Source organism: Ambystoma mexicanum, chromosome 12 (genome assembly GCF_040938575.1).
Source record: "Ambystoma mexicanum isolate Mex_15411 chromosome 12, UKY_AmexF1_1, whole genome shotgun sequence".
Lineage (NCBI taxonomy): Eukaryota > Metazoa > Chordata > Amphibia > Caudata > Ambystomatidae > Ambystoma > Ambystoma mexicanum.
Window position 1 is genome coordinate 498,802,327 of NC_090936.1, and position 24,002 is coordinate 498,826,328.

At 46.7% G+C, this 24,002-nt stretch overlaps 1 protein-coding gene across 1 annotated transcript in view; it reads right to left on the bottom strand.

Annotated features, from left to right (window-relative positions):
• The window catches only part of AGBL3 (AGBL carboxypeptidase 3), a 2,309,829-nt gene that overhangs the window by 900,745 nt on the left and 1,385,082 nt on the right, over positions 1–24,002 (bottom strand). Inside the window, exon 14 of the mRNA XM_069628782.1 lies at positions 18,755–18,823. Coding sequence (XP_069484883.1) covers positions 18,755–18,823 — 69 coding nt within the window. The remainder of the gene's footprint in view (positions 1–18,754; positions 18,824–24,002) is intronic.

The following is a 24,002-nucleotide window of genomic DNA, read 5'->3' on the forward strand; positions in this document are numbered from 1 at the left end:
CAAACGACACTGATTCATGAATACGGCGAATCGTTTGGGGTCCCCAGCAAAGCGTTCAGGTGGGGCCAGCGGTATGTTTCCAGGTAGATTAATCTGCACAGGGTTACTGGAAACCACAGGAGCGGGGTTCCCCCCGGAACCGGGTAAAGGAGTTTGTCCAGCTTGACCTTGCAAAAGCTGTCTAGCCAGGTCATCAGCTCTATCCTTTATTACAATCACTTCCCTCCTGAGGGCACTAGTCTCTTGATGAGCGGCGTGTACTTCGGCCCGTAATTCCCCCAGTAATTGGGCCAACTGGTCAGTTTCGGAAGTTTCCATAGCGCCTGGGTGGGAATTTGTAGGAAGGCTCCGCGTTCTGTAACGCTCACCTGGTTCCCACGGGGGCGCTGGTCTAGTCTGGATTGCTGTGGCCTCTTCTAGCGTGATGCGCAGGACCCGGAACACTGATTGGACAGGACCTCCAAATCGTGCTTGGCTGGCCCGTAGGAATATCCTTCTGCAGATGAGAAAGGGGATTAACAGTCTGCAGAATAGTGTGCTAGCTCCCCCCTTTCCCCCTTCCCCCTTCGTTCCTCTCTAACTTCCTCCAAACCCTGGTTTAAGCTCACCTTATGGTTTGGAAGGATGAACTCTCCATCCTGCTTCTGGTGCAGCGGCGCGTGTTCGTCCAGTTACTTCACTGGTTTTCAGAATGGCGCTGGCAAAATCCACTTAACTTTCCTGAGCGATGCGCCGTAAGTATGAAAGTTCAAAGTTCAAGTGAGGCCCCCCTTTATGTTGTCTTTCTAACATGTGATCTGTCCTTTATTTCAGATGCAGAATGAAGGCGATGCGTCGAGGGGTTAAACTGCCGAGGTGAGTAGTGATGAGGGCGATCCCTCTAAATGTCCTTATCATTCCCCAGAAATGTCTCTTGTCCTTTCCCCATAGGGGCCGGGGTACGGTACCTGCGAACGGGGCGGCGCCGACCCGAAATGTGGAAGAAAAGCCGGTAAGTATTATGGCTGTTAATCAGGCTTTTCTTCTGTGTTCCTTCTGCTCACCTTTTGTTTCTACCTCTCTCCCCTAGGTGCAGAGATGCTGACAGCCGCGAAGGAGCCGGGAGATGTCTCGAGGACAGGTGAGTGAAGCGTGGCGCTGCAGCGAGCAACGCAATGCTTTTAAATGGAAGTCTTTCTTCAGGGATGCTGGCGAGAAGATTCCGGATGCAGGTAAGAAGTTTGAAATAGTCCTTGGTTTTCACATTTCTCTTCTCTTCCTTCCTTGCAGGTCTTCCAGGTTCGAGGCGGGCGTGGCTGGAGTCCAGGAGCAGGAGCAGACACGGTGAGCGTTAAGCTGCAGGAAGCAGAACAACGCAAAGCATGAGCTGCTGTCTGGGCGTGGCTTAAATAGCCTCCAAAGAAGTCCCAGGTATGTATCCTTACCCAACCAGGTATGTATCCTTCCCTGGCCACGCCCGAGTGAAAAAATAGTCCCTATGAAAAAATAGTCCCTTTCAGGTCTCAGGGACGCCTGAAGCGTGCAGCATGGTCTGCATCAGGTAAGTGCACAAAACACCTCCCTTTATGAGCCTGGCGCCTATGGCGCCAGGACTGATGTCCAACATGAGCCTGGCGCCAAAGGCGCCAGGACTGAGTCCAAAGAGCCCCTATAAGGGGCCGCTCGGCTTTTACCCGAGGGCATGATGCCTGCTTCCGGGGGTGCTGGGCCTGGCCTGGTGCTCCGGGGGTAGACATCATGACACATTGTTCGAGGCTAATACTTTTTTAACATAGCCTCTAATATACCGCCGGTTTATTTATTTAATATTAATTCACCGGTTGGTATTTTCTGCCAAAACTCGGTTTTAAAATGGCGTTTGTGTTCGCCTCTGTAACTCCAAACCAAAGGTCGAGCCCTTTGTTCCACTTTTTGGCAGGCTTCTCCACAGAAGCCTCCAAAAGTGGTGCCACTCTGTCTGGGTACCACAGGGGGTGTGGGAGCGGGTTTAGGTACCCTGGACTGAGTTGCCTTGGCAACTCAAGTCGCACTCTTGTGTGATTGGCCTAAGTGGTGAGCCGGCCGGCTCACCACTTAGCATGTCTGATTGACAGCTAGGCTGAATGAATGGGGGTTTCTTGCATAAAAGCAGGACTTTTGGGACTGGAACTTCAGAAGTCGCCACAGGACCTGAAAATCCGACGAGGGAGAAGCTGAGCCGACCTGCTACGACGACACCACCGGTGGAGCCCTGCTGAACCGACTCACCACTTCCCAATGACAGAGGAGATCTCCCTGCTGGAGAGTCTTCTTCCCTTGACTGGTGGGCACAACCAGTTTACCTTCTTTTCTCGCATCCCAGGACGTCTTGTGGTCGAATTGCCCCTGCCAAGCACCCCGGCAATCGGATAGCCACTTACCACTGGACCACGAATAAAAGGACCGCTCCTTTTAATTGAGAACTCCACGGCTGGTTTCTTCCCTGGCAGTGCAACGGACTCCTGTGTTCCTCCACGACAAGATCCTCTCTTCCCCCGGACGAAGCACCGACTTGCACCCGCTGCCAGGAATAACTGCCCCCGCTGGAGCGTTCTCACCATTTTAAGGTACCGTGTCCGCCAGGCCTCCCTTTCTAAAGATTGCTACAAGGTAACAATAATCGCTTAACCTTCTGGACTGGGCTGGCCGCCTTGACCATCTAACTGGTCCCTTTCTGTTGGTCCAACTCTTTCTGAACCTTGTGCGAGACTTTTGGGCACTTTCAACCGTGTGACCTAGGACACATTTCGACCGGAGCCTCTTAAAGTGGGTCCGGCCTTGTTAACTTTGACTTTACGGTTTTAATCTGCCTTCTTCTCCTACTGTGTTCTTCCGAAAGTGTTGGGATCTGTTTCTATTTTTGCTCTGCCTTTCTCTCCCTTTTTTACCAATTGATTAGAGTGCCATCTTCGTTAAGCGCTCACCACTGTCTGAAAATAAGTGTTGCTTTGCTTAAGACTTGTCTAATAATCGTTGAAGGGAGTGTATATCTTTTAGTGACCGTGTTTTTAACTGCTTAATATTGGTGCCAATGTGTTTAACTAGATGTGTTTTTTAAATAAATAATAAATAATTATATCTCTTTTACACCAAGCTCTGGTCAGTGTTAGCTTGTTCTAATGTGTTCTTTTGACCTATTGTGAATACTCTGTATACTGCCCAACTCTTCTTGAGAGAAGTCTGACTACTCAGCCACAGCAACCAGGTAAATCTGGGTGGTACAGACTGCTGGTGTAGTCTTAAATCTTTTGCAGTGGTCCCAGAGGGAACTGCACAGGTTTTTGCCTAACACCTGCAGGTCCTGATTAGTTTGCAGGTGTACGCTGTAGAGGAAGCCAAGGTGTTGACTTGTTTTTTGAGAGATAATGTGGAATCAAGGTAGAAACCTGGTGTTTTTACCTCGGTTGCCACTTTAATTATATTGCCATCTATATTGAAGGCGAGATAGGTGGGGCTGAGTTTTTTAAGGTTAGAGTCGGAACCCAGGATCAGTATCTCTGTTTTGTCGTCATTGAGGCAGAGGCCATGGGAGGCCATCCATGCCTGAATGTGGCGGTAAAGCTTATTTACTAAAGCTGTGTCCTTGACAAAGTTGCCAGATAGCGGTAAATTGTAATTTAATTATTTCTGGGCAGGCCATACTAAGGGATCTGGTGGATTCATTGTCTGCCCCCTAAGGAATGGTGAAATGGGACCTTACAGCCAGTTCCTCCAAAAGCGCAGGCTCTGGGTCCTGAAGGGAAATCACAAGAAACACATTTGGAGATTTCATGACTAAAAGAAGGCAGTAATCTCCCCGGATCAAATAAAGCACACAGACATCAGAATTGATGGCCTGCCACTGTTTGACAAACCTGAAGATATGCCCTCCACCGGGACCAGTGGGGTGGACCTCAAAGAGGCTTGGAAGAAGACAGCACTGATGGCACCAAAGCCGTCAATGACTGTCTTTTCTGGGCACCCAGCCAGGGTAGATGTACTGCCTCTAAACTGGTTTTGCTGGGGCAAACTGCTGACTACCTCTATGGGTAAAGGACATAAAACATCAGATCTCTCAACCTCTGGGGCCTTAAGGAAAGGAATCATTCAGAGAAGGAGCTTGTTGAAGTGCCAACCCTAACAATTTGCTTATGATATTGGATTTCTTGAACTTCTTAAAGGATTCATCAGACTTGGCACCAAACCAATTGATCCCATTGAATGGCATACCCAACAATTTACATTGTATATCCAGGGTTGTACAAGATGGGCTCAGCCATTAATATCTTCAAACCACAGAGGCTGTTGCCATATACCTAACAACGTAAACAGCTGCATACAAACTGCCCTGCAGTGTCTGATACGCAGGCTCCTTGCAGTTGGTAATCAGCTCCAGAAAAAATATTCTTAACTGCCCCCTTGGGCAAATGTGCTGAGGCTTCTAAAATTACTGACCACAACATATGCAAATACTTTGCTAAATTAGTAGGAATTAAGGGCTACATGCCACCTGATGCAAACACATTCTTGCCATGAACATCATTCTTACTGCAGTCCCTAGCTGATGGAGTCCACATCGAAAAAGAGGAGTCATACTAGAGGTTAAGTGTGGCTGCCTGAACAATGAGGCGCTAAGGAAAAAAAAATTATCTCCCAGAGCCGGCCTATCATTTTTTGCAGGCCATTTGTGGACTGTAGGAGGAGAGAACAAGAGGCAAACCACAAAGATACTACGAGGTCGGCAATGGCGTGTTAAAGGAAATAACCTTTTGAGGGCCCTTATCTAACAAGTTCATTTTCATCAGCTTGCACTGAACGAGGCAGGCGCTTTGATGGTACCTCGAGACCCACAGCTTCAACCACCTTTTTCAATATTCCTTCAATATTGTATGTTAGGGGTGCCCAAATAGAGACGCCTGTTGCATCTATAGATCAGGGGAAGTGTTAAGGACCGGGCACCCTACAGACCCACCATGGAGTCCAAAATGTCAGCCTTGTCTGCCATCAAATTCGGCAAGGATGAACGGCACAGCGCCAAAAGGGGATCCTAACCATGCATCATTAGTCACCTCAGTGACCAAAAATAGCATGCATTGACAGGACATATTGAGCTCTAGACTCTGGAACATAAGTCTTGAACAATTGTGGTCTACAGGACAAAGGTATTACCAAGTTGGGTACGGATGATGTTGATCTTCGATGTCTACAAATGGTCACTTGCCTGATTTGTGACAGCCGAGCTAGCGACCGTGTGAGTGCTCTCTTCTTGGCTCCCCTACCTGCCGAAGATGTCATGGTGAGCTATGACACAGCCATCGACTTGGATGCCGAAGCCATACCCCTTGAGGCCATTGCAAAGATTTGCAACATCTGGAAGCATGCTTGAAATGAAATGGTGCCTTACTGCCCTGGGAGTTGGACGCAACCTCTCTTTCATCCCTACTGAAGCTACGCTTTGTCTTCTTGCGAGAGGAGGAGGAAGAAGAATGGTAAAACTCACTCTGGGATTGTAAGCACTTCTTTGCTTATTTTTCTTTCCATCTGCCACTTCTCCTTTTCAGGAGTTGGTTCCTCTGTCTCAACCTCAATGGATTTCGGATGTGATGAAGCCAAATACTTAGAGAGAGAGTGGCCTAATGCCACTTTAGCAGCCCATTCACTAAAAGCCTTCTGGGCCATCGATTGACAGAAACAGCACTGCTCCATGTCATGATCCACCCCAAAACACCACACACACACACACAATGTGGATTTGAGAGGGACATTTTCACATTACAGTCCCTGGATCGCTTAAACCTCAAAGGCTTGGGATCAGGCCTGATGGCGCAAAAAAAAAAACAGATTGGAGTGCTCCCGAGACACAGCGTGCTAAAAAGTCGCTGAGGTCATGGGGCATGGCAGCTACCTGTTATAAATCAGCAACGTCCTGTGTAGGATCGAGGAAGCTTGTGCTGAAATATATTTGTCAAGATAAGCAATCTGTGGGAGGATGCAATCCATTACAAACAATGATTCATACGCTCTATTTTTCTTTAAGCAAGAGCCTGGTTGATGGGTAATGTGAGAAACCAGAAGGTGTCTCACCCTCTAGTCCCCGGGGATCTGTCACCTAGGTGGCCAGGACATGGCCATCGTTTCTGGATCCAGTTGCTGGGGCTGGACCAGTGCGGGAGGATCACCTGGATGAGGGGTCTTCGGGGAGTCAGAGTGGGACACCGGGCAGTGAGACGCAGTATCCCCTTTCATCGGTATGCAGTGATAAAATCCCAGCAGAAACATCGCCTGAACAAAGAATTGTGGCAAAAATGATGTGGTTTGACCCGTTAAGGGGGTACCCCATTACACCATTTAAGGGGAGCAGGGGTTGCGGGGGTGTCCACCGCTCCCTTAAATGGTATAATGGGTCCAGGGGTTGCGGGGGTGTCCCCTGCATCCTTTACATGGATTGCGGCGGCAAAACCACTGCCTGTTTGCCGTGATATTATGTGTTCACTGCCATTTTTGCCGCGATTTTAACACATGGAACCCTTATATCTAACACCTTTTCCCCATCTACCAGGTAGGATACTTAGGAACCCCGAACCCCTTTCCCGGCACAAACACATTCTCATGGACAGCTCACTGTGAGAGAAAACGGACTAACACCCGAGCAGTACACCTGACATGTCCCAACACAAGGGGTCAGGCAGAGACAGGTAATTACTGATAATTACACACACCTGACTTCCATCACACTTCCCCACACGGATAAAAGGCGGATCATGAAAGCACACTCTGAGCAAGGCAGAACACACGAGGAAGCAGCAGTTCCAAGATGGAAGTTTAATACAAGGAGAAAGACGGCAAGACCAGAGAGGGTTGCAAGGAGCGAAGTGCCTTTGACCTTTTTGGAGAAGAACCGCTACTTTCAAGCGCCCTCAAGAATAAGAAACATAATCCCGAGAATTAAAGCTGAAGAAAGGTGCAGTGTGTTTCGAAGGTACCCAGGGCCCTCCTGCATCGATAGCCAAGGCGGAGAGGAGCGATTGCCGCTGTGGCGTTGTCCTTGGCTCCTACAACAGAGCAGCGCCAGTAAAGTCAGCACATCCGGTGAGTTGGGAGACTGATACCAGACCAGTCTGTGTTAGAACCAAAGTTAGAAGCGGCAACATTGTATGAAGAAATCTGCAAAGAACAGAGTGCGAGGCGTATGTGATGAGCGACGCTAATAAACTTAAATATCCAAGGAGTGATTGAACTTCTGAAACCAAGATAGATACCATATACAGAGTGGTCTGGCACCACGTGGGTGCTCATTCGAAGGTCTCTGTTAGATATCCAACTGAGAGTGTAAAACTGTGAAATCGAAGTGGTCCTGCAGTGGGTCAAGCTAAACCCTGAGCACATTCTAAAGCCTACGATAGCTAATGTGAATTGCAATTGGTCTGAGCCCGGCTGAGGGAGAGAGCCCAGCTGAGGGGTATCCGGGGTGTACCGTGAGTCACCCGAGAAAAGATATTCCATAAGCATTGGAAAAGAGGATCTGAGCCTGAAAGAGGGGTATCTAAACTAAAGATTGTGGTATAAAAAGGATCGGTGCCCAGCTGAGGAAATCCAGGGTGAAGAGTGACTAACCTGACTTGGAAATTCGTAAAGGAACTTTTAGTTTGTTTTGGTACATCAGGTCCTCTGAATCAAGAGACTTTGATAACTTAAGAGACTTGGGCACAGAAGGCCCTGATGTTGGCAATGGAACTACGTCCTCATGCCGAAGAAGCCCGAGACTTTGCTATGCTCGATTGAACTGCCTTATCCCGTGCTATAAACGTGGAGAAGGGAGGCCAATGGTCTGAACATCCTGACTTATCATTTTGTGAAGACTTCTGTATTTTTCATGAACATTGTCCCACACTATTTGTAGTTAGCGGTAAGGATTGGCAATAGGTTATTTAGTATAGGCCCCTTTATTTTGACGAGACTCCACCAGGACTATATTTTTATTATTTGTTGGTCATTGCTTGCTCTCAGCTTTAATTTTCCGATTATATATGTGTTTATCACACCTGTGTTAAAGTTCAATGAACACCCTTGAATTCATAACTGTAAATTCCTTGTTGCAGATTATTTCATCACTGTATGCACAGTTGATCCACAGAGCTTACTCAAGGGGTAGACTATTCTTTTTGTCCCTACAGTGACTGCTGGTGACGTGCAAGGTGGAGTGTTCTTCGATGGTTTTGCATTGACGTTTGCTTTGCAGCTTGTTGCCTTTGGCATAGCTCTAGAAATACTCTTCAGGTGTGGCATAAGTTGAGCATGATTAGGAAGCCTTTGTTGTTGAGCCAAGAAGTGTGATTCTGTGCCGATCCTGCTCCAAATGATGAAAATATCATCTATGTAGTCTGAACAGCTGACATATACATTCTAGCATCCGTACAAAAATCATTTGAGTATGAGCATGATGTTGAATAGTTGATTTTGTTCTGAAGCGGTATTTAATGGCAGCTATGCAGAGATTATATTTTAAGGAGGTGTAACGAGTTAGAGGAGTGGGGTGTATTGCCCTCTTTGTCAGCTTGTTCAGTGACAATACATTTGTCATTTTGTATACTTATAAGGGTTGTGGTTTGCTGTGCATTGAGTTTGTTTGGTGGTGCACTATTATGTCTCATTTTTCCCTTCAGTCAAATTGTCTTTCATTTGTTCTACATCAGGAGCAACACAATCATATTTTGTCAACAACCTAATTGATAAAATCCTACAAAAAAACTGGCAACTTCAAAAAAGTTGACATTGGTCTCAAAGAAAAAATAGGTGGCTGCCCTCGGGTGATCGATAGAAAAGCATCAACTATACGCAACCTACTCTGTTCCAATAACCAACCAGAGGTATCTGACAAGCAACTACGTACACAGTAGCCACCTGTACCAAAAGAGTTCAACAAATGCAGATACTGCAAAATTCAACATTCAAGAAACAGTAAACCAATCAGCTACCAGATCTAGCAGGTTATCAATTGCAAAACCACATATGTAATTTACGCCATTCTATGTACATGTGAAAATATGTATGTCGGCAGCAACATCAGACATCTCAAGAAACCTTTCATTGAACACTTCTAAAGCATAAAGAATCATGAGCTCGGATTACCGATCGCACAACATTGGTATGAGGCACATGCTAAGGGAGACATCTCAATAACTAAGTTTTTGGGTATCGAAGCTGTGCCAACACACTCATGAGGCATAGAAGAACTCCTCTGAAAAAAGTAAGTGCAAAGGGATTTGTAACCTCAGAACCAACAAACATGGACTCAACTCGGACTACAAAACACGCACTATGGATTTACCATATTTTGAACACATTGCTATGTGCCACTGTATGCACCAGTACCAAGTGGTGCAGACAGAGGAATATTAATTATATAGTTTGTAGCAAAAAGTTACCACATGGTTAGCACACTGTGCCACAAGCATAACGAACATGCACAATGTTCTTGAACAGCCACCAACCTAAGTCAACAACTAATTTTATCACATGCCAGGCACACAACACTGTGTGCATGTATGCTACACAAGTTAGAACCTTGTAAATCACAAATGTTTCTATTCATTCTAAGAACTTACTTTGCTCACAACACCACATGCACACGGGAGACTCGAGTCACCCTCTTACAAGTACAAACCAACAACATTATCTCTATTTTCTCTGCCTACATCGCAATCTGTTTTACTTATCCTGCTTACTCCAATTCTGATTAAATCCTCATTACACAGGTACTGGAAACAGTCTAATATTTTCCAATAGCCTTGAAAAAGTTCAGAGAATGAACTAAATATTTGTTGGCAATATAGCAAGCACCATTAAAATTGTTTAGTCCAAAAATGTGTCAGTCAAGAAAGAGAAGCAGAACTCACTGCAGTGTGGAACCAGTGAGGTGCCAACAAAATATTGGGTGGGGCCATCTCAGAGACTCTTGAATTTGCAGTGGGGCAAAAGAGGGCGGGAAAAAAGTAATTTTGTATGCCTTCGCAATGGAGCGACCCACCCCTGGGGGAAAGACAAACACTGACTGGGCCCAAAAGTCAGGTGGAGCAAATAGCCAATGGACAGGGAGAAGGTAAGAGAACAATCAGGAAGGCATGTGTACACAAAAACAGTAAAAGCTGCATATTGTGTGGTGTGTTCGGGTGAGGTCAAAGAGTGAGAGAAAGAGAGAGAGATGGAGACATAAGTAGAAAGAACGAGAGAGGAAGAGCAAAGGAGATGAATAGATGGCGAGGGAGGGGGAGAAAGAGAGGGGAGTGGAGGATTAGGGAGAACAGAGGGGGGAGACCACAGGTAGTACGAGGTGAGAGGAGAAGGTGGAGAGAGCAGGAAGGGAGGAAGATTGGAGAGGGACTAGAAGGAAAAGGGAGTAGAAAACAGGTAGATGAGCGAACAGCAGTGAGATGGAGTGTGTGAACATGAGACTGAGGAAATGCATGCACTAATCAGATTTGAAAACCATTTTTTGGGAAGGACCAAAGTCGGTAGAGAGTCAGATAGAAAAGGCCTCAGCGTTTAGCATCTCCACCAGTGGATGGCCTACTCTACAAAGTAGGGGTTACAGATCTCTAGTGTTCAAGTTTTACGTTGGCCAACAGGGAAGGCTGGGGTAGGGTTGAGAGAGCCCTGAGAAGAGATGAAGGACCAGCTAGAAAACCCTTTTAATCAGATTACCCGGAAACTAATACTAAAACACTGAAACCACCCATAAGACGTGAAAATAAAAACCTTTCAACTATATCTAGGACTTTTGAGTTTCTTAAGGTCATTCTGTGAAAGTGTTCAGAGTGCATTCCATTGTTGGAATTTTATGCATTCAAGGTTTCTTGCCAGACATACAAGGCTACTTATTCACAAGAAATAGAATAAATGGGGGCATGGCTAGCCGTGGAAGCCGTTGGATGCCTTTGCTGTGAGCACCCACTCTGCAAGCCCCTTAGCTCTCAAAAATTATAATTTCCCCCTGAAAACCGAACCTAAGGTGTAGGAATATGCAGCCGTAGTCCCCTGCAAATTACAGAAGCTTTGGCTGGCTGAAAGTGCCAAAATGCTGAACGAAACGCCGGTCTGCATGGTTCCATCATGGCAGCCGTGCTCAGCGCACCAAGACTCCTTGGCTGCGGGCAGCTGACAAGTAACAAGCAGATCAGACCTGAGAGAGGTTTGTTGGACCCCCGTGGCTGGTGAGAGCAGGGCTTGGAGAGGTCCGGCCCAGCAGGGTGAGGGCTGCTGAGCCTGCGTGTGCAGCCGGAGGCTCCATGGAGCTGAAAGTAAGGTGGGGAAGCCAGCTATTGGTATCAGAGGAGGGCAGAATTCTGACAAACTGCCTGAAGAGGGTCTTGCTTCACTGATGCACCGCACCCCCGCCCCCAATAGTGGTGAGGGCGAAAGGCGTTTGCACCGCAGGACGCTGCTGCACAGCGGTGCGGCTGACCGGCAGATGAAAGGGAGAGCGGGAAAGAGCTGATTTGTAGAGAGTTGTGGCAGTGGCCTCAACAAACGGAGTGGAGGCTGAGCCCCGGATGACCCTGAAGGAGTGGAGCTCGACCCAAAGAACAAGTTGAGTCAATACAGAGGAGGGAGCTGCAGGGGAGCGTTGGAAGTTGGTGGATGTCACACAGATAGGAGTCGCAGTGGGGCAGGGACAGGAGCCTGGCAATGAGGAATGATCAGAAGCAAAGGAAGAGACCCATCTAATGAGGTGCCCTATGGCCTCAATCAATTATGGCAGAAGTGGTCTGGCTGATAGTGGAGCCTCTGTCAGACAGAGCCTTAGGTCCAAGTGTATCCTGCACGAAGACAGAGCACGCCCTTGTTTGAAGGTACCGGGGATACAGTGCCCTTGTCGACTTCACCAGACCCCCGTCCAAGTCAGCGGCAGCAAAGTAGCCTGCTCATGGTGGGAGATTGAACTGGCTGAGATACTCTGGGACAAGTACTGCCCTGGGACACAGGGAGGTCGGTGATAGGACCGGCCTAGACCTGAAGAAGTATCAGGCCCGATATCGGGTCTGGATAAGGGCAGGGGCCTAGCTGGGGGGGTCCCAGGACCACTTTGGAATTGTGCACATCCTGACCTAGGGTCCTAATATGGCAAAACAAGCGGTGAAACAGAAAGGCCTGATGTCGGGGGACATAAACGCACTTATCCAGGGGACCAAGGGGCGCAAGCGCCCGCAGCAGTTGACAGCGTCCCAGGTACACTCTCCCTACCGCTCTCCAACCGTGAGCAGGGGCACGATCATGATGAACTGGCACAGCGTGTGGGCACCCTGGAGCAGCAAATGGAGTCGGTTCTTAAACAGGAGGACGTCGGAAATATATCCCTCCAAAATAACATACGCATCCGAGGGATCCCCTAATCCATATCGGATGCAGAGTTGCAGGAATATGTGGCGGCACCCTTCCAACACCTACTGGACTCTCCTTGTATCAACTGAGTAGGGATCTGGCTCCAGGTGTGCCAACTGGAGTCCACCTGTTCCAGGTGAAGGAAGAAGTCATGAGAGCGGCCCGAAAACAGGAGCCAGTGAGGTTCTGTGATACTCCACTGACACTCTTCCAGGATCTGCCGCAGGCGACGCTGCTTAAACGGAAGAGATTGCGGATAGTCACAGGCTCGCTCAAATCCAAGGAAATAAGTTACCGATGGACATTCCCATGCGGTCTGCGTTTTGAATGGCAGGACCAGCTATACACTATCTCCAAGGAAGAGGAAGCCATGGCATTGATGGAAGAGGACAGAGCACCGCTCCAGAAGAGCCCGGAGGCGGGCATGTATGGCGATCTAAGTGTTATGCTGCTCCCCAAGAGGGAGAGATGGAAGATGGGACGTACGCATCCAAAAGGGAGAAGCAGAGGGGGCCGTAGTGCAGCTCCTACCTGAGCAGTATCCCTAAGGCTTGGGATGGCTACAAAGTTGGAGTTGAACTGACATGTTTGATGGGTGGCGAGGACGCGAACACAGCCCGTTGTGGGGATACGATATCTTTACATTTGAGTTTAAAGGTTTGGTGAGGGTTGGGGGTCCATGTTATCTTATACACGATACGGTGGTGGTACACAGGAGTCCCTGATACAATTTAGGGGGGGGGGTTGGTTATGGGCTTCACAGGATGCAAAGGGTTGGTATTGGATGATGGCGGAGGGACAAATGGTTTCCCTGAACATCCAGGGACTAAATTTGCCTGTCAAGAGATGCTCAATTCTGAGGCGGCTGATAGAATTGAAGGCTTCTGTGGTGTGGCTACAGGAGACGCATTTGCTCCTGAACGACAAGCCCCGGTTGAGACAAAGAGTTTCCCTCACAGTTTTTTTCATCCAGCGACAGGTGGTCGTAATTTTGATTGCAAAGGGTATGGGGTTACAGAAATGTTTCCTACACAAAGACTGAGAGGGGTGGTACTTGGTCTTGGTGGGGTTATTTTCGGACCAGATGGTCACGTTGATAGCTATAGATGCGCCAAATGAGAAGCAAGAGCAATTCTTAACTGAACTCCTAGCTAAGGTGGCGGGATGGTGTGTGGGGAAGGTATTGGGGGGAGCTTTTAATTGTGTAATGGACGCTTCAATGGACAAAACCCTTCCACCCACTAACAGCGATGGGAGGCATAGACAGGCGTTGTCATGCATTCTCAGAGAGCTGCATCTCCCTGAGACCTGGTGTTTTTTCCACCCTTAAGACCGGGTGTACACACACTACTCCACAGTGTATACGTTTTTTTCCAGATTTACATGTTATTTGTGTTGGCCACCTTCAGGTTACGGAGATAAGGGTGCAGTATCTAACTGACCATGCCCCAGTCACTCTCCGGGCTGAGCCTTCGGCGCCTCCCTCGATGGTTTGTAGACCTTGGTGGCTGAATGAGTTAATTCTCAGAGATATAGCGCTGAGATCCCATATGGAGACGGCCATGAGAAATTATTCCCAGGAAAATGATACTGGACTGTAGGCTGGGTTACGGTTTTGGATGCTAGTAAGGCTGGATGAGAGGGGAGCTTATCGCGCAAAAGGCATCCTTCTTGAGGAACAAAAAGCTCCTTCAGGTGAGGTTGGAATGGGAAGTTGAGGCGGAGGGCTTCCATAAATCCCAGGGATCCCAGCGAGCATGGCAGGCCCTGATGAAGGCTACGGCGAAATTAGAAACCCATCTGGCAGACAGGTCAGCGAAACTCCTCAGGCAAACTAAGCAATCATACTATGCAAAAGGGGATAAAGCCAATCGATTTCTTGCAGCAAATTTGAGTAGGCAAAAGGTCAGGAATTACATTACCCAACTGAAAAATCCAGTGAGCAACTTGCTAAGTGGGGAGGAGAAAGTGGACATTTTGCAGACATTTTACTCTCAGATCCTGAAGGGGCAGGGCTTACATATTATGGCCCAACAAGAGTTCTTAAGGAAAATAAAACTACTGCAAATCTCCGAGGAGGACAGACTTCTTTGGAGGCCCCGTTCACGGAGGAGGAGGGGGGTTGAGCTATTGGTTCGCTCCCAGAGAATAAAGTTCTGGAACTTGGGTCCTTCCTTTCCTCTATCTCCGTTCCTACCTGCAATGTTCCCCAGGGGTCTAACCTCTCACCCTGGCTTTTCAACCAATACCTGGCAACTCTCGCCCATCGCGTAGCACTTTTCTGCTCCAAATTTCAGTGCTATGCTGATGACACTCAACTCATTTTCAGGCTTCCCTCGGTCACCTCTTCTTCTCTCATCTGTCGCTGCCTTTCTGCTATCCATGAATGGTGTGCCACCAATTATCGCTGCCTGAATGCCAGCAAGACACCTTCACCCTCCTTTCCTGTCGCTCTCTGGCCGGCCTCCCTTGGCCCTTCCCATACCCTCACCTGTGAGGCTAAGAACCTTGGAGTCATCTTTGACTCCATGCTTTCCTTTGCTGCCCACATCTCTGATGTTTCCATAAAATCAAACTACCTACTGCACCTCCTCAGAGGTATTCTGCCTTTCCTCTCCTTCCCCCAAAAGCTCACTGTCTCTCGAGCCCTGGTACTCTCTAGGTTGGATTGTTGCAATAGCCTGTTTCTAAATCTTCCTGCTTCTACTCTCTGCCCTTTGCAACTCATCCAGAACATGACAAAGACTTGTCCTTGGCCTTAAGCCCTGGGATTGTATCTCTCCAGCCCTGAAATCTCTTCATTTGCCCCCAGTGGATGCAAGGATTAAATTCAAGACCCTTTGCATTATACACAAGGCATTCTGGGACCTGGGTACCTTCAACTGTCCCTCCATAAATACCTTCCCTCTCAAGATCTTCGCTCCTCCACCTCCAACTCCCTCAGGGTCAGTCGCTTCTCAAAGAAATGAGCTAGGGGTAGATCTCTGTCTTTGGCTGGGGCCTGCCTCTGGAAGAGCCTCCCTGCCACTCATAAAACTTGAGGAGAACCATCTACGGTTCCGGAAGCACCTCAAGACCTTCCTATTTGCTTCTGCCTTTGCTCCTCCTGATGATCTGTTCTGCTTTGGCATCGTGCACCTGGTTACCCTCTGATTTCAGTCCCAGGTACTTGCTCACCCTGCCATGTACCCCCACTGCCTCCTGGCAACCCTTGCATTTGGGTCTGCATCTGTATGCCTACAGTCTCCACCTTTTTTCCTGCACTTATCAGACACTCCTTGTCTGTGCCTTAAACCTATCACTTGCCACGTGCTGACTGCACTACTACCGTTTTTTTTTGTTATTCCTTTGTTTTAGCACTTTTCCCCTTCCCTCTCCCCTGCATTTGCGCGTTCTCAATGTCACCGGGGCTAGTAAGATTGCTGTTTATGTTATCCCATGTTTCCCTCCCTTGCCTCGTCGTGCTCTGAAACACTTGAGTATGAGAGTGATACAAATAAAATATCAATATCAATACCAGATGGGTTAGGCAGTGCATATTACAAAACCTTCCGGAACATATTAACTGCCCCTCTGGCTAACTGTTTAATCAAATCTGGGATTTGGGGGTAGTATCTCGGATTTGGGACCTTCCACTATCACTCTGGTGCTGAAGCCAGGTAAGACTCCTACTAAATGGGCCAGCTATCAACCTATTTGTCTAGTCAATGGGAGCGCTAAGCTATATGCAAAATTACTGGCCCAACGGTTAATGTGGCTGCTACCAAAGATCATACACCCTGATCAGGCAGGGTTTATTATGGGGATGCATACTCAAGAAAACATTAGAAGGGCTGTGAATGTGGCAATATGGCGACATAGGACTTCCCAGAAAATGTCTATTGCTCGTGCTTGATGCAACCAGAGCGTTTGATAGTCTGGACTCTGTTTCTTTTTTAGACTGACTTTGGAAAAGTTTGGCGGTGGGCCGTCCTTTCATCACATGATTCTTGACAACTTTCAGATACCTTCTATGTAGCTGATGGTCAATGGCCAACTCTCGAGTTCGATCCCAGTGCGGAGGGGCACCCAACAGGGTTGTCCTCTGACTCCGCTGATTTTTGCCATGGCCAAGGAACCACTAGCGCAGGCAATTAGGACAGACCCAGAGATCCATGGGGTCAGGGTTAAAGGGGACACACATAAGGTTGCACCATATGCAGAGTACATACTATTGTTCCTCCGAGACACTGCAAGATCGCTCCCAAACGTTATCACGCTCCTGGAGGAGTTTGCAGAGGTGTCTAGCTTTCACATGAATTATTGCAAATCAAAGGCCCTTAACATCACGGAAGAATCTAAATTGGTGACTATATGGAGCGGGATGGTATAGAATATCTGGGGGTAAAACTGACACCAGCATATGAAGGGCTATCTGTTGCTGATATCCTGGGTCTCTGGAAAGCTCTGTTGGATGATCTTAAGAGGTGGGACATACAAGAACTCTTGTGGTTCGCTAGTATAATAGTCATCAAAATGACACTGTTACCAAGATGTTTATATGTGGTGAGCTCCCTTCCGATCTGGATCCCGGTTCCTATGGTTAAAACTTTGCAGAGGGAGATCATCCTTTTTATATTGGGAGACAAGAAGCAGAGAGTTCCTATAAGAGTCCTTTTCTGGCCCCCCGGGATTGGGAGGGTTAGGGGTTCCCGAGATATCCAGTTATCTTCTAGTGGCACAGCTGGCCCCAATGTTGCACTAGTCTACAGAGCAGTAGCAAATGGGCTGGTGTAAACTAGAGCAGAGAGCCACCGCCATTGCACTGCGGTACCTAGGGTTCCTGGGGCAAACAGCGTGGGAGGCGGGCGGCTCCTTACTGGAAACCTCAAAGTGCACACTCCAATATTGGGTCAAGGCATTATGGGATAAAAAACAAACTGGGGCTGGGTCCGTATACCCCGATGGGATATAATACCGATTTTGTGCCAAGCAGATCCCCTAGTTTTTGGGTGAACTGGGCAGGGCAAACTACATTAACTTTAATGGACTTCTACCAAGCGTGAGTCCCATTACAGTTCGAGGACTGTAAAACGAAATTTGCTGTGACGGAGCAGGAACATGTCCACTATGTGCAGATCAGGCATTGGATCTCGAACAGGGCGGTTCGAGAGGCCGCCTATAGAGCGCCCATAGGGTAGGAGCTTACCATGAGGGAGGGGGGTCAACCAAAAAAAGAAGTTGCAAGACTATACAGTCTACTAGATGGGGCCACGTCTGGGGATATTCTACCCTACATGACCAAATGGGAGAAAGATCTGGGGATTACCATACGGAGGAGGAGTGGGGCCAGATTTGGACTAGAGCGAGCAAAAGCTCCAGATGTACGGACATCAGAGAATCAGCGTATAACATTTGTTTTCAAAAGCTATATGATGCCGATTGCACTCTATCAACCCCGAAATTCCCTCCCCTCTTATAACTCACATGCTTACTGTGGCAAGAATCACGCTAGCCCATGGGTGGAAAACAGAATTCGGCCCAATTGTGGCTATGTGGTGAGTAGGAGTATGGGGAATCATGGCAATAGCGAAAGTGTGCACTTTGGCTGAGGGAATATATCAGAGATTCCTTGCTATGAATACGTATCGTACAGAGAGCAGAATTACTTTAGGCCTACCTTGCTCTGAAATTTCTTGGTGCTCTGAGTGAGTTGTGACTGGCTTGACCTGGAAGAATGCCCTCCAAAGATGGAATGTATACCAATTGGAGGGAACCTGTTATGGCACTGCTGGTTCTTTAGTTTGTTAAAGTGGTAAGGAGGAGTGGAGGGGTGAACTGGTTGGTTATGTATTGGTTAAAATGGTGTGAACTCAGACATTTACTGTAAGTGATTGTATGGAGGTTCTATTGTCATTATCATGATGTTAATGCTGATGTCGGTAAGTCAACTAAGATTGTCTGGAATTCACATTGAACTAAATAAAGCTTTTTTTATTTTTTTTAAAACTAGAATGACAACGATTAGTGGATTTTCTGTAATCGCATTGAATGTGATAGTAGAAATATGAAAATCAATTTGTAGGAAAAGATTTATAATTGTGATCTGTCTATGTTACTATTTGTAAAAAGAAAAAAGTTTAGAAAAGCATCCCTGAAAGTGCATTGCAGTTTATTTTGAGATCCAAATAAGACATAAATCATCTTTAAACACAGTAAAAAAGACCTGCATAAGCAACCCTCAATTACATTCAGAGTTGTATGATTTACATTTGATTATATCAAATTGGTATTTACTAACCAATTTCAGACTCAGTTTCGGGAGAACATCTTAGGGCTAAAACCAAACTGCAAGAACGCAAGCTCTGTAGCACCAGACATTTTATTGAACATTGCTTACATTCTTGGATCCTAGGTTGCAGAGCGTATTGTCAATGGACGGGTTCTCTTGGTGTGTTCTGCTATCACCCTAAGGAGATAAGAACAGACAGCCTTTGTTGGGAAAGGAATTTATGGGTAGCCATGGTAAAATATTACTCCCTAATTTACATAATATATTAATGAGAACATAAATATGCAAACGTAAATAAACATGGATTTATGTTTAAGACATTTGTGCACACTTTGAGCCTCTCAAAACCTGCTGTCGGAAACAGTCTCTTTACAACCGCAGTCAGATGTGAGGCCATGTTCCTCGAGGCAGCAAGGATGGAAGTGATATGGTGCGCAATTCTACAAGTAAAACACCAGATTGGCTGAGAGAGCGGGAGACCACCATGCACTGCTGACTGCTCCTCTCCATGAAGAGGCTCGAGTGTGCACTGAGGTTTTCATTACAGAGCACAAACCTTAGGATTGCTATTAGGACAGCTAAGAAATCATGCAGTGGGACCTACTGTAAAATCTCCCAACATTTTCTTGAACTCTCTGGCTGTCAGGCACATGTCCTTCCTGGTTTTACGCTCAAGACATAAGGAAAACAGTAGACTGTACTTTACTTTGATTAGCTAGCATATATATCAGGAGTAGAGCCAACAGCACTAACACATTATAACAATGTGGTAACACAAAAATTCCTCACCAAAATAATGATTTTCATTACAAATATAGACAATGTTTTGGATAGTTCACAAAATATATCTAGGCTAATACCAGAAATGATGAAAATTCACAATTTGACAGACAATGCACAAATAACCACCAATTTTTTAACATATAAATCCATTTAAATGAGAGGATAATGAAGATTGTCCAGGCTTACAGCACAGAGAGTCTTGATTCTATTCAAGACACAGAGACGAGCAGTATGCTTATCTTGTTTATTTACTACTTCTAACAACTCTAAAACTTTCCAATTTGTTCCTTTTTATTTTTATTTATTAAATTTGGTTTTATTAGGTTTTATAGAACACAGAAAATGACATACAGATATCATTTGGAACATGTCAGGTACATCCACAATGTTTTAACCCCTACTCCCTCCAAAAATACTTCAACCTTAAACAGTAAACCGCTCTTCTTTTCCCCCTCCCGACCTCCTCCCTGGGACAGTGTTTCTACTCATTTGTTCACATATTTTTCGTGTTTTTAGGAAAGTCATGTGTGGCTCCTGCTATGTACAATCGCGTTATCTAGTCCAGATTATTTAAATACAATGTAAATGGCAGTCTACTCTAGTGGTCTTCAAGGGTGCGCTTCTCATGATATGGTCCTTTGGATTTTGTATAGCTATTCATTCAGTACAGGTTCATCTTTCATTCCCTCTGTGCCGGCGCCTGCGAGGGGCCGGGCATGTATTCGTTAACAAAATCACTCCACATAGACTTGTATTGTATTGCTCTCCCGTGGAGGGCAGCAGTAATTCTTTCCATTGTACAAATATTTTCTGCCACACTGACCCATTCTCTCTTGCTCGGGACCATGTCCGCTTTCCACTTGAACACCAAACAGGCTCCTTGCAGCAAGCAAGAGTGGGACCGCTATCCCAGTCATTCTCCTCATCTCACCTTTGCATTCTTCCAAACCAAACAATACCAGGAGTGGTGCAGCCACATGGGGGATCCCATCTACTTGTTTGATACAGCCAAGGAACTCATTCCAATACACTTGAACGCGGGAGCATCCCCACCACATGAGCCAATAATTTGCCATCTCCCCGCACCGGCGCCAACACAGAGGACTCAAGGATTGGAACATCTTTGACAACCTGTAAGGGTCGTACTTCCGCATATGGAGCAGCTTGATGGCAGGCAATTTGTACTGGGCCTCTACGGACACCTGCGAGGCCCCTCTACATATCTTCGTCCACAATTCTGTGTCTAATTCCAAGTTCAAGTCTCGTTCCCACCTGTGTCTCAGATTAGTGGTTGATCCATTCCCAGTATCTAATAGTGTTCTATACACAGTTGAGTTTGAACTCTTGGTTTCCGTAATCATGTAAAGCAATTTCTCAAACGGGGCGAGATCTCTCTCTACCTTCTCCTCCCATTCCTTTCTCATGAGAGTGCCCTTAAGTTGTAGAAAGAGAAATACAGGTAATGGATGTAATCCCAGTGCCTCTTCTAGCTCAGTGATCGTGAGGAAGATACCCCCCTTCCATAGTTGACCCACCCTCTCGAGGCCCGCTTCGAACCAAGATTGGAACCGCTCAAGTTTGGGGAACTCCTCTCGTACTCCCGAAACCCATATGTGGCTTAAAGGAGAGGGCCATGTAGTGACTCCCTTCATGTCCGCCCCCTCTCCAGATTTCCCATATCGTACCCAGTATGGGGTGATTTCGGAGTCTTCGAGTTAATTCATCTCTAGGGACCCACAGCCACTCGGGAGACGGTGGCCGGGGTTACGTTATAGTTATCAATGTGTAACCACTGTAATTCGTTCTGCTCTCTCAGGTGGCGGATCAATATTCTTAACTGAACTGCTTGGTAGTATTTTTTAAGGTCAGGGAAACCAACCCCTCTCTTTTCATTGGGTAAGATAAGAACCTCATCTCATACGCTATCCTTGCCTTTTTCCCCTGCCACAGGAATCTCAGAATTGCCCTTTTCACTTCCGCAAAGAATGTTTCTGGGAGTTTCAGCAGGAGCATTTGAAATCGTTAGAGGAATCTTGGAAGACACACCATTTTAACTGCGTTAAGTCTCCCAATCCAGGAGATCGTCAGCTTCTGCCATTTGGTCAGATCAGCAAGGAAATAGGATAGGAGGTGGGGGAAGTTAGCGTCATATAAATTCTCTAATTCTCGTGTAAGATTGATCCCTAAATAGCACAGAGTGGTCTCTCCCATCACGAGGCCGAGGGTGGCGAGTCTAATGGCACTCTCCGGAGTGGGTTCCTATAGTGGGAACAATATCGACTTGGATCTATTAATTTTGAAACCTGAGTTCCCCATAATGTTCAATCAATTGTATGGCTCTTGGTACTGATGTCAGTTTTTTTTTTTACTAGTAGTATGTTAGGCAGAATCCAGGGCAGTTCCCTTAGGTAGCACTACCCCAGATAAGGACTACAGGTGAGAGCAATAAATCCCCTTTGGTATCAGTCTGTACCACAAAGATTTAGTTGATAGCTGTGGCTGAGCAGTCAGACTTATCTCAAGAGGGAGATGAGCAGTATTCAGGGTTGACACAACAGGTAGTACAGTACTATGGAGCAAGGAAACACTGACCAAAGTTTTGTATTAAAAAGAGAATATACATTTATTTTATAAACTTCTAAGTCAACACATAGATCACAGTTAATAAAGTTAGTTAAGTCAAAAGAAAAGCATATACAACTCCCTATTCAATTGTAGACAAGTTTGCGGTATAGTGAAAACTGAGCAAAACGGCAGAATGAAAACCTACTACAAATGGCAGTCTACCAATTCAACGAAAGGGAGGGAAAGTACAAGTTAAACCGAAATATCTTCAAACACTTCCTAGCAACACTTCCCTGAAGTTTTGTGAACAAGTAATGCACAGTAACACTTTAACCAAAAGACAAGTGAATGAAAACTGAGCAAAATGGCACTCCACAAGTTAAAACAGTAGAAAGGAAGAGGGGTTTAGAAGATTTAGGTGCATCAACACATTTCTCATTGAAAACTAATCTAGCGAGAGTAGATCTAACAAATCAGCCAGAGTCAATAGGCCTGAGCCAGGGTCAGTGGTACAGGACCAAGAGCTTAGGAGCAAAAATGTTCTTGTAGCTGCAGTCAAGTCTTTAGTAGAAAACTTTGGAAGAGGTAGATGCAAGGCGAAAGACAATGCTAAGAGAGAGGGCGGCCAACTCCACAAGTAGTTAAAGGATTTAAAACACCTTTAGGGCTACCACGGAGAAAGGGCGGCCTGGCGGAACAATGTACCTTAAATGTGGAGAAGTGGCTCCTGCGGTGGTGGTTGTTCCTGGTAGTTCCTGCAGGTCGAGGGGTCCAACAGAGGAAGAGAGGCTCTCGTCGTGGAGGAAGGTTCGAGTCGCTGCACTACCCAGGGATGAAACCAGCCGTGGTGCTGCCAAACGAAGTTTAAAAAGTATGCTCCTTTTAATCACGTTCCGCGTCGATAGCTGCCTGGCTATCCGGTCTTCAAGTGCAGGGCACTGTCGAGTCGACCAAGGCAGGTCCGGGGATGCGATAGGTGAACTGGTTGACCCGACCAACTCAAGGGAAGGAGGCTCCTCCGCTGAAGATCTCCTCTCGTCGTGTGGAAGAAGTGGTGAGACGATCCGGCAGGGCTTCACCGGTGGTGTAGATGCTGAAGATGTCTCTGGCTTCTCTTCCCTTCGGTTCCGTAGTTCCAGTGGCGACGTCTTGCTCTTCCAGTCCTCAGGACCCTGCTTTTATGCAGAAAGAGACCCATTCATCTTGGCGGGAGACCCTCCAGCCTATAGGTTAGAGTGCGACCTGAGTTGTGGTGGCAACTCTGTCTGGGGGTTCTACTCCCCCTCCCAAACAACAGACCCACCCCAGACTCAGTGGCGCCGAAAGAAGGGCTTCTTAGCAGAAGCCCGCCAAAAGGACAAACAAATGATCCCCAACCTGGGTTAGGAAAATGGAGTAAGACTCGAGAAAGAAGTTTTATCAAAGTTCTGGCAAATAAAACCTACCGGAGTAAAGTTAATAAAAAAATAGACCGGCGGTATGTTAGAGGCTGTCAGTAAAAGTGGTAGCCTCGAACAATGGGAAAATCCCATAGAGAAATATTCGCTGTTGAATATAAAAAGGTAGTAACCACTGCCACCAGCCAGAAACTTTGTAGAGGGGGACTTTAAGGTACCCTCTTGAAAATGAACATAGGGGAAAAACTATTAACCCCTTCCAGTACTTCCATATTAAGATGGGGTGTACTGGTTAAGCTCCTAAAAATCGACTAGTAAAGTCAATGGGGACTTTACATGCCCTGGGAGACAGTAGTCAGTCCCAGGGTATGGAGTCTATGTTTGGGGGTCGCTGCGACACCCCTGTGTCACAGCACTGAGGGTTCTGTGTGACACATGTGCATAAAGATGGTTCCTATGGGTGTGAGAAAAGATCCCATAGGCATTAAACACAAAAATAGCCTAGAACACACATAGCAAAAATGCCTAAGAGTGGGAAAAAGAGTCTCACTCTTAGCAGGTAAAAAGAAACAAACCCTTCAAATCCAGCAAAGCTGCTGGGGGACTCTATA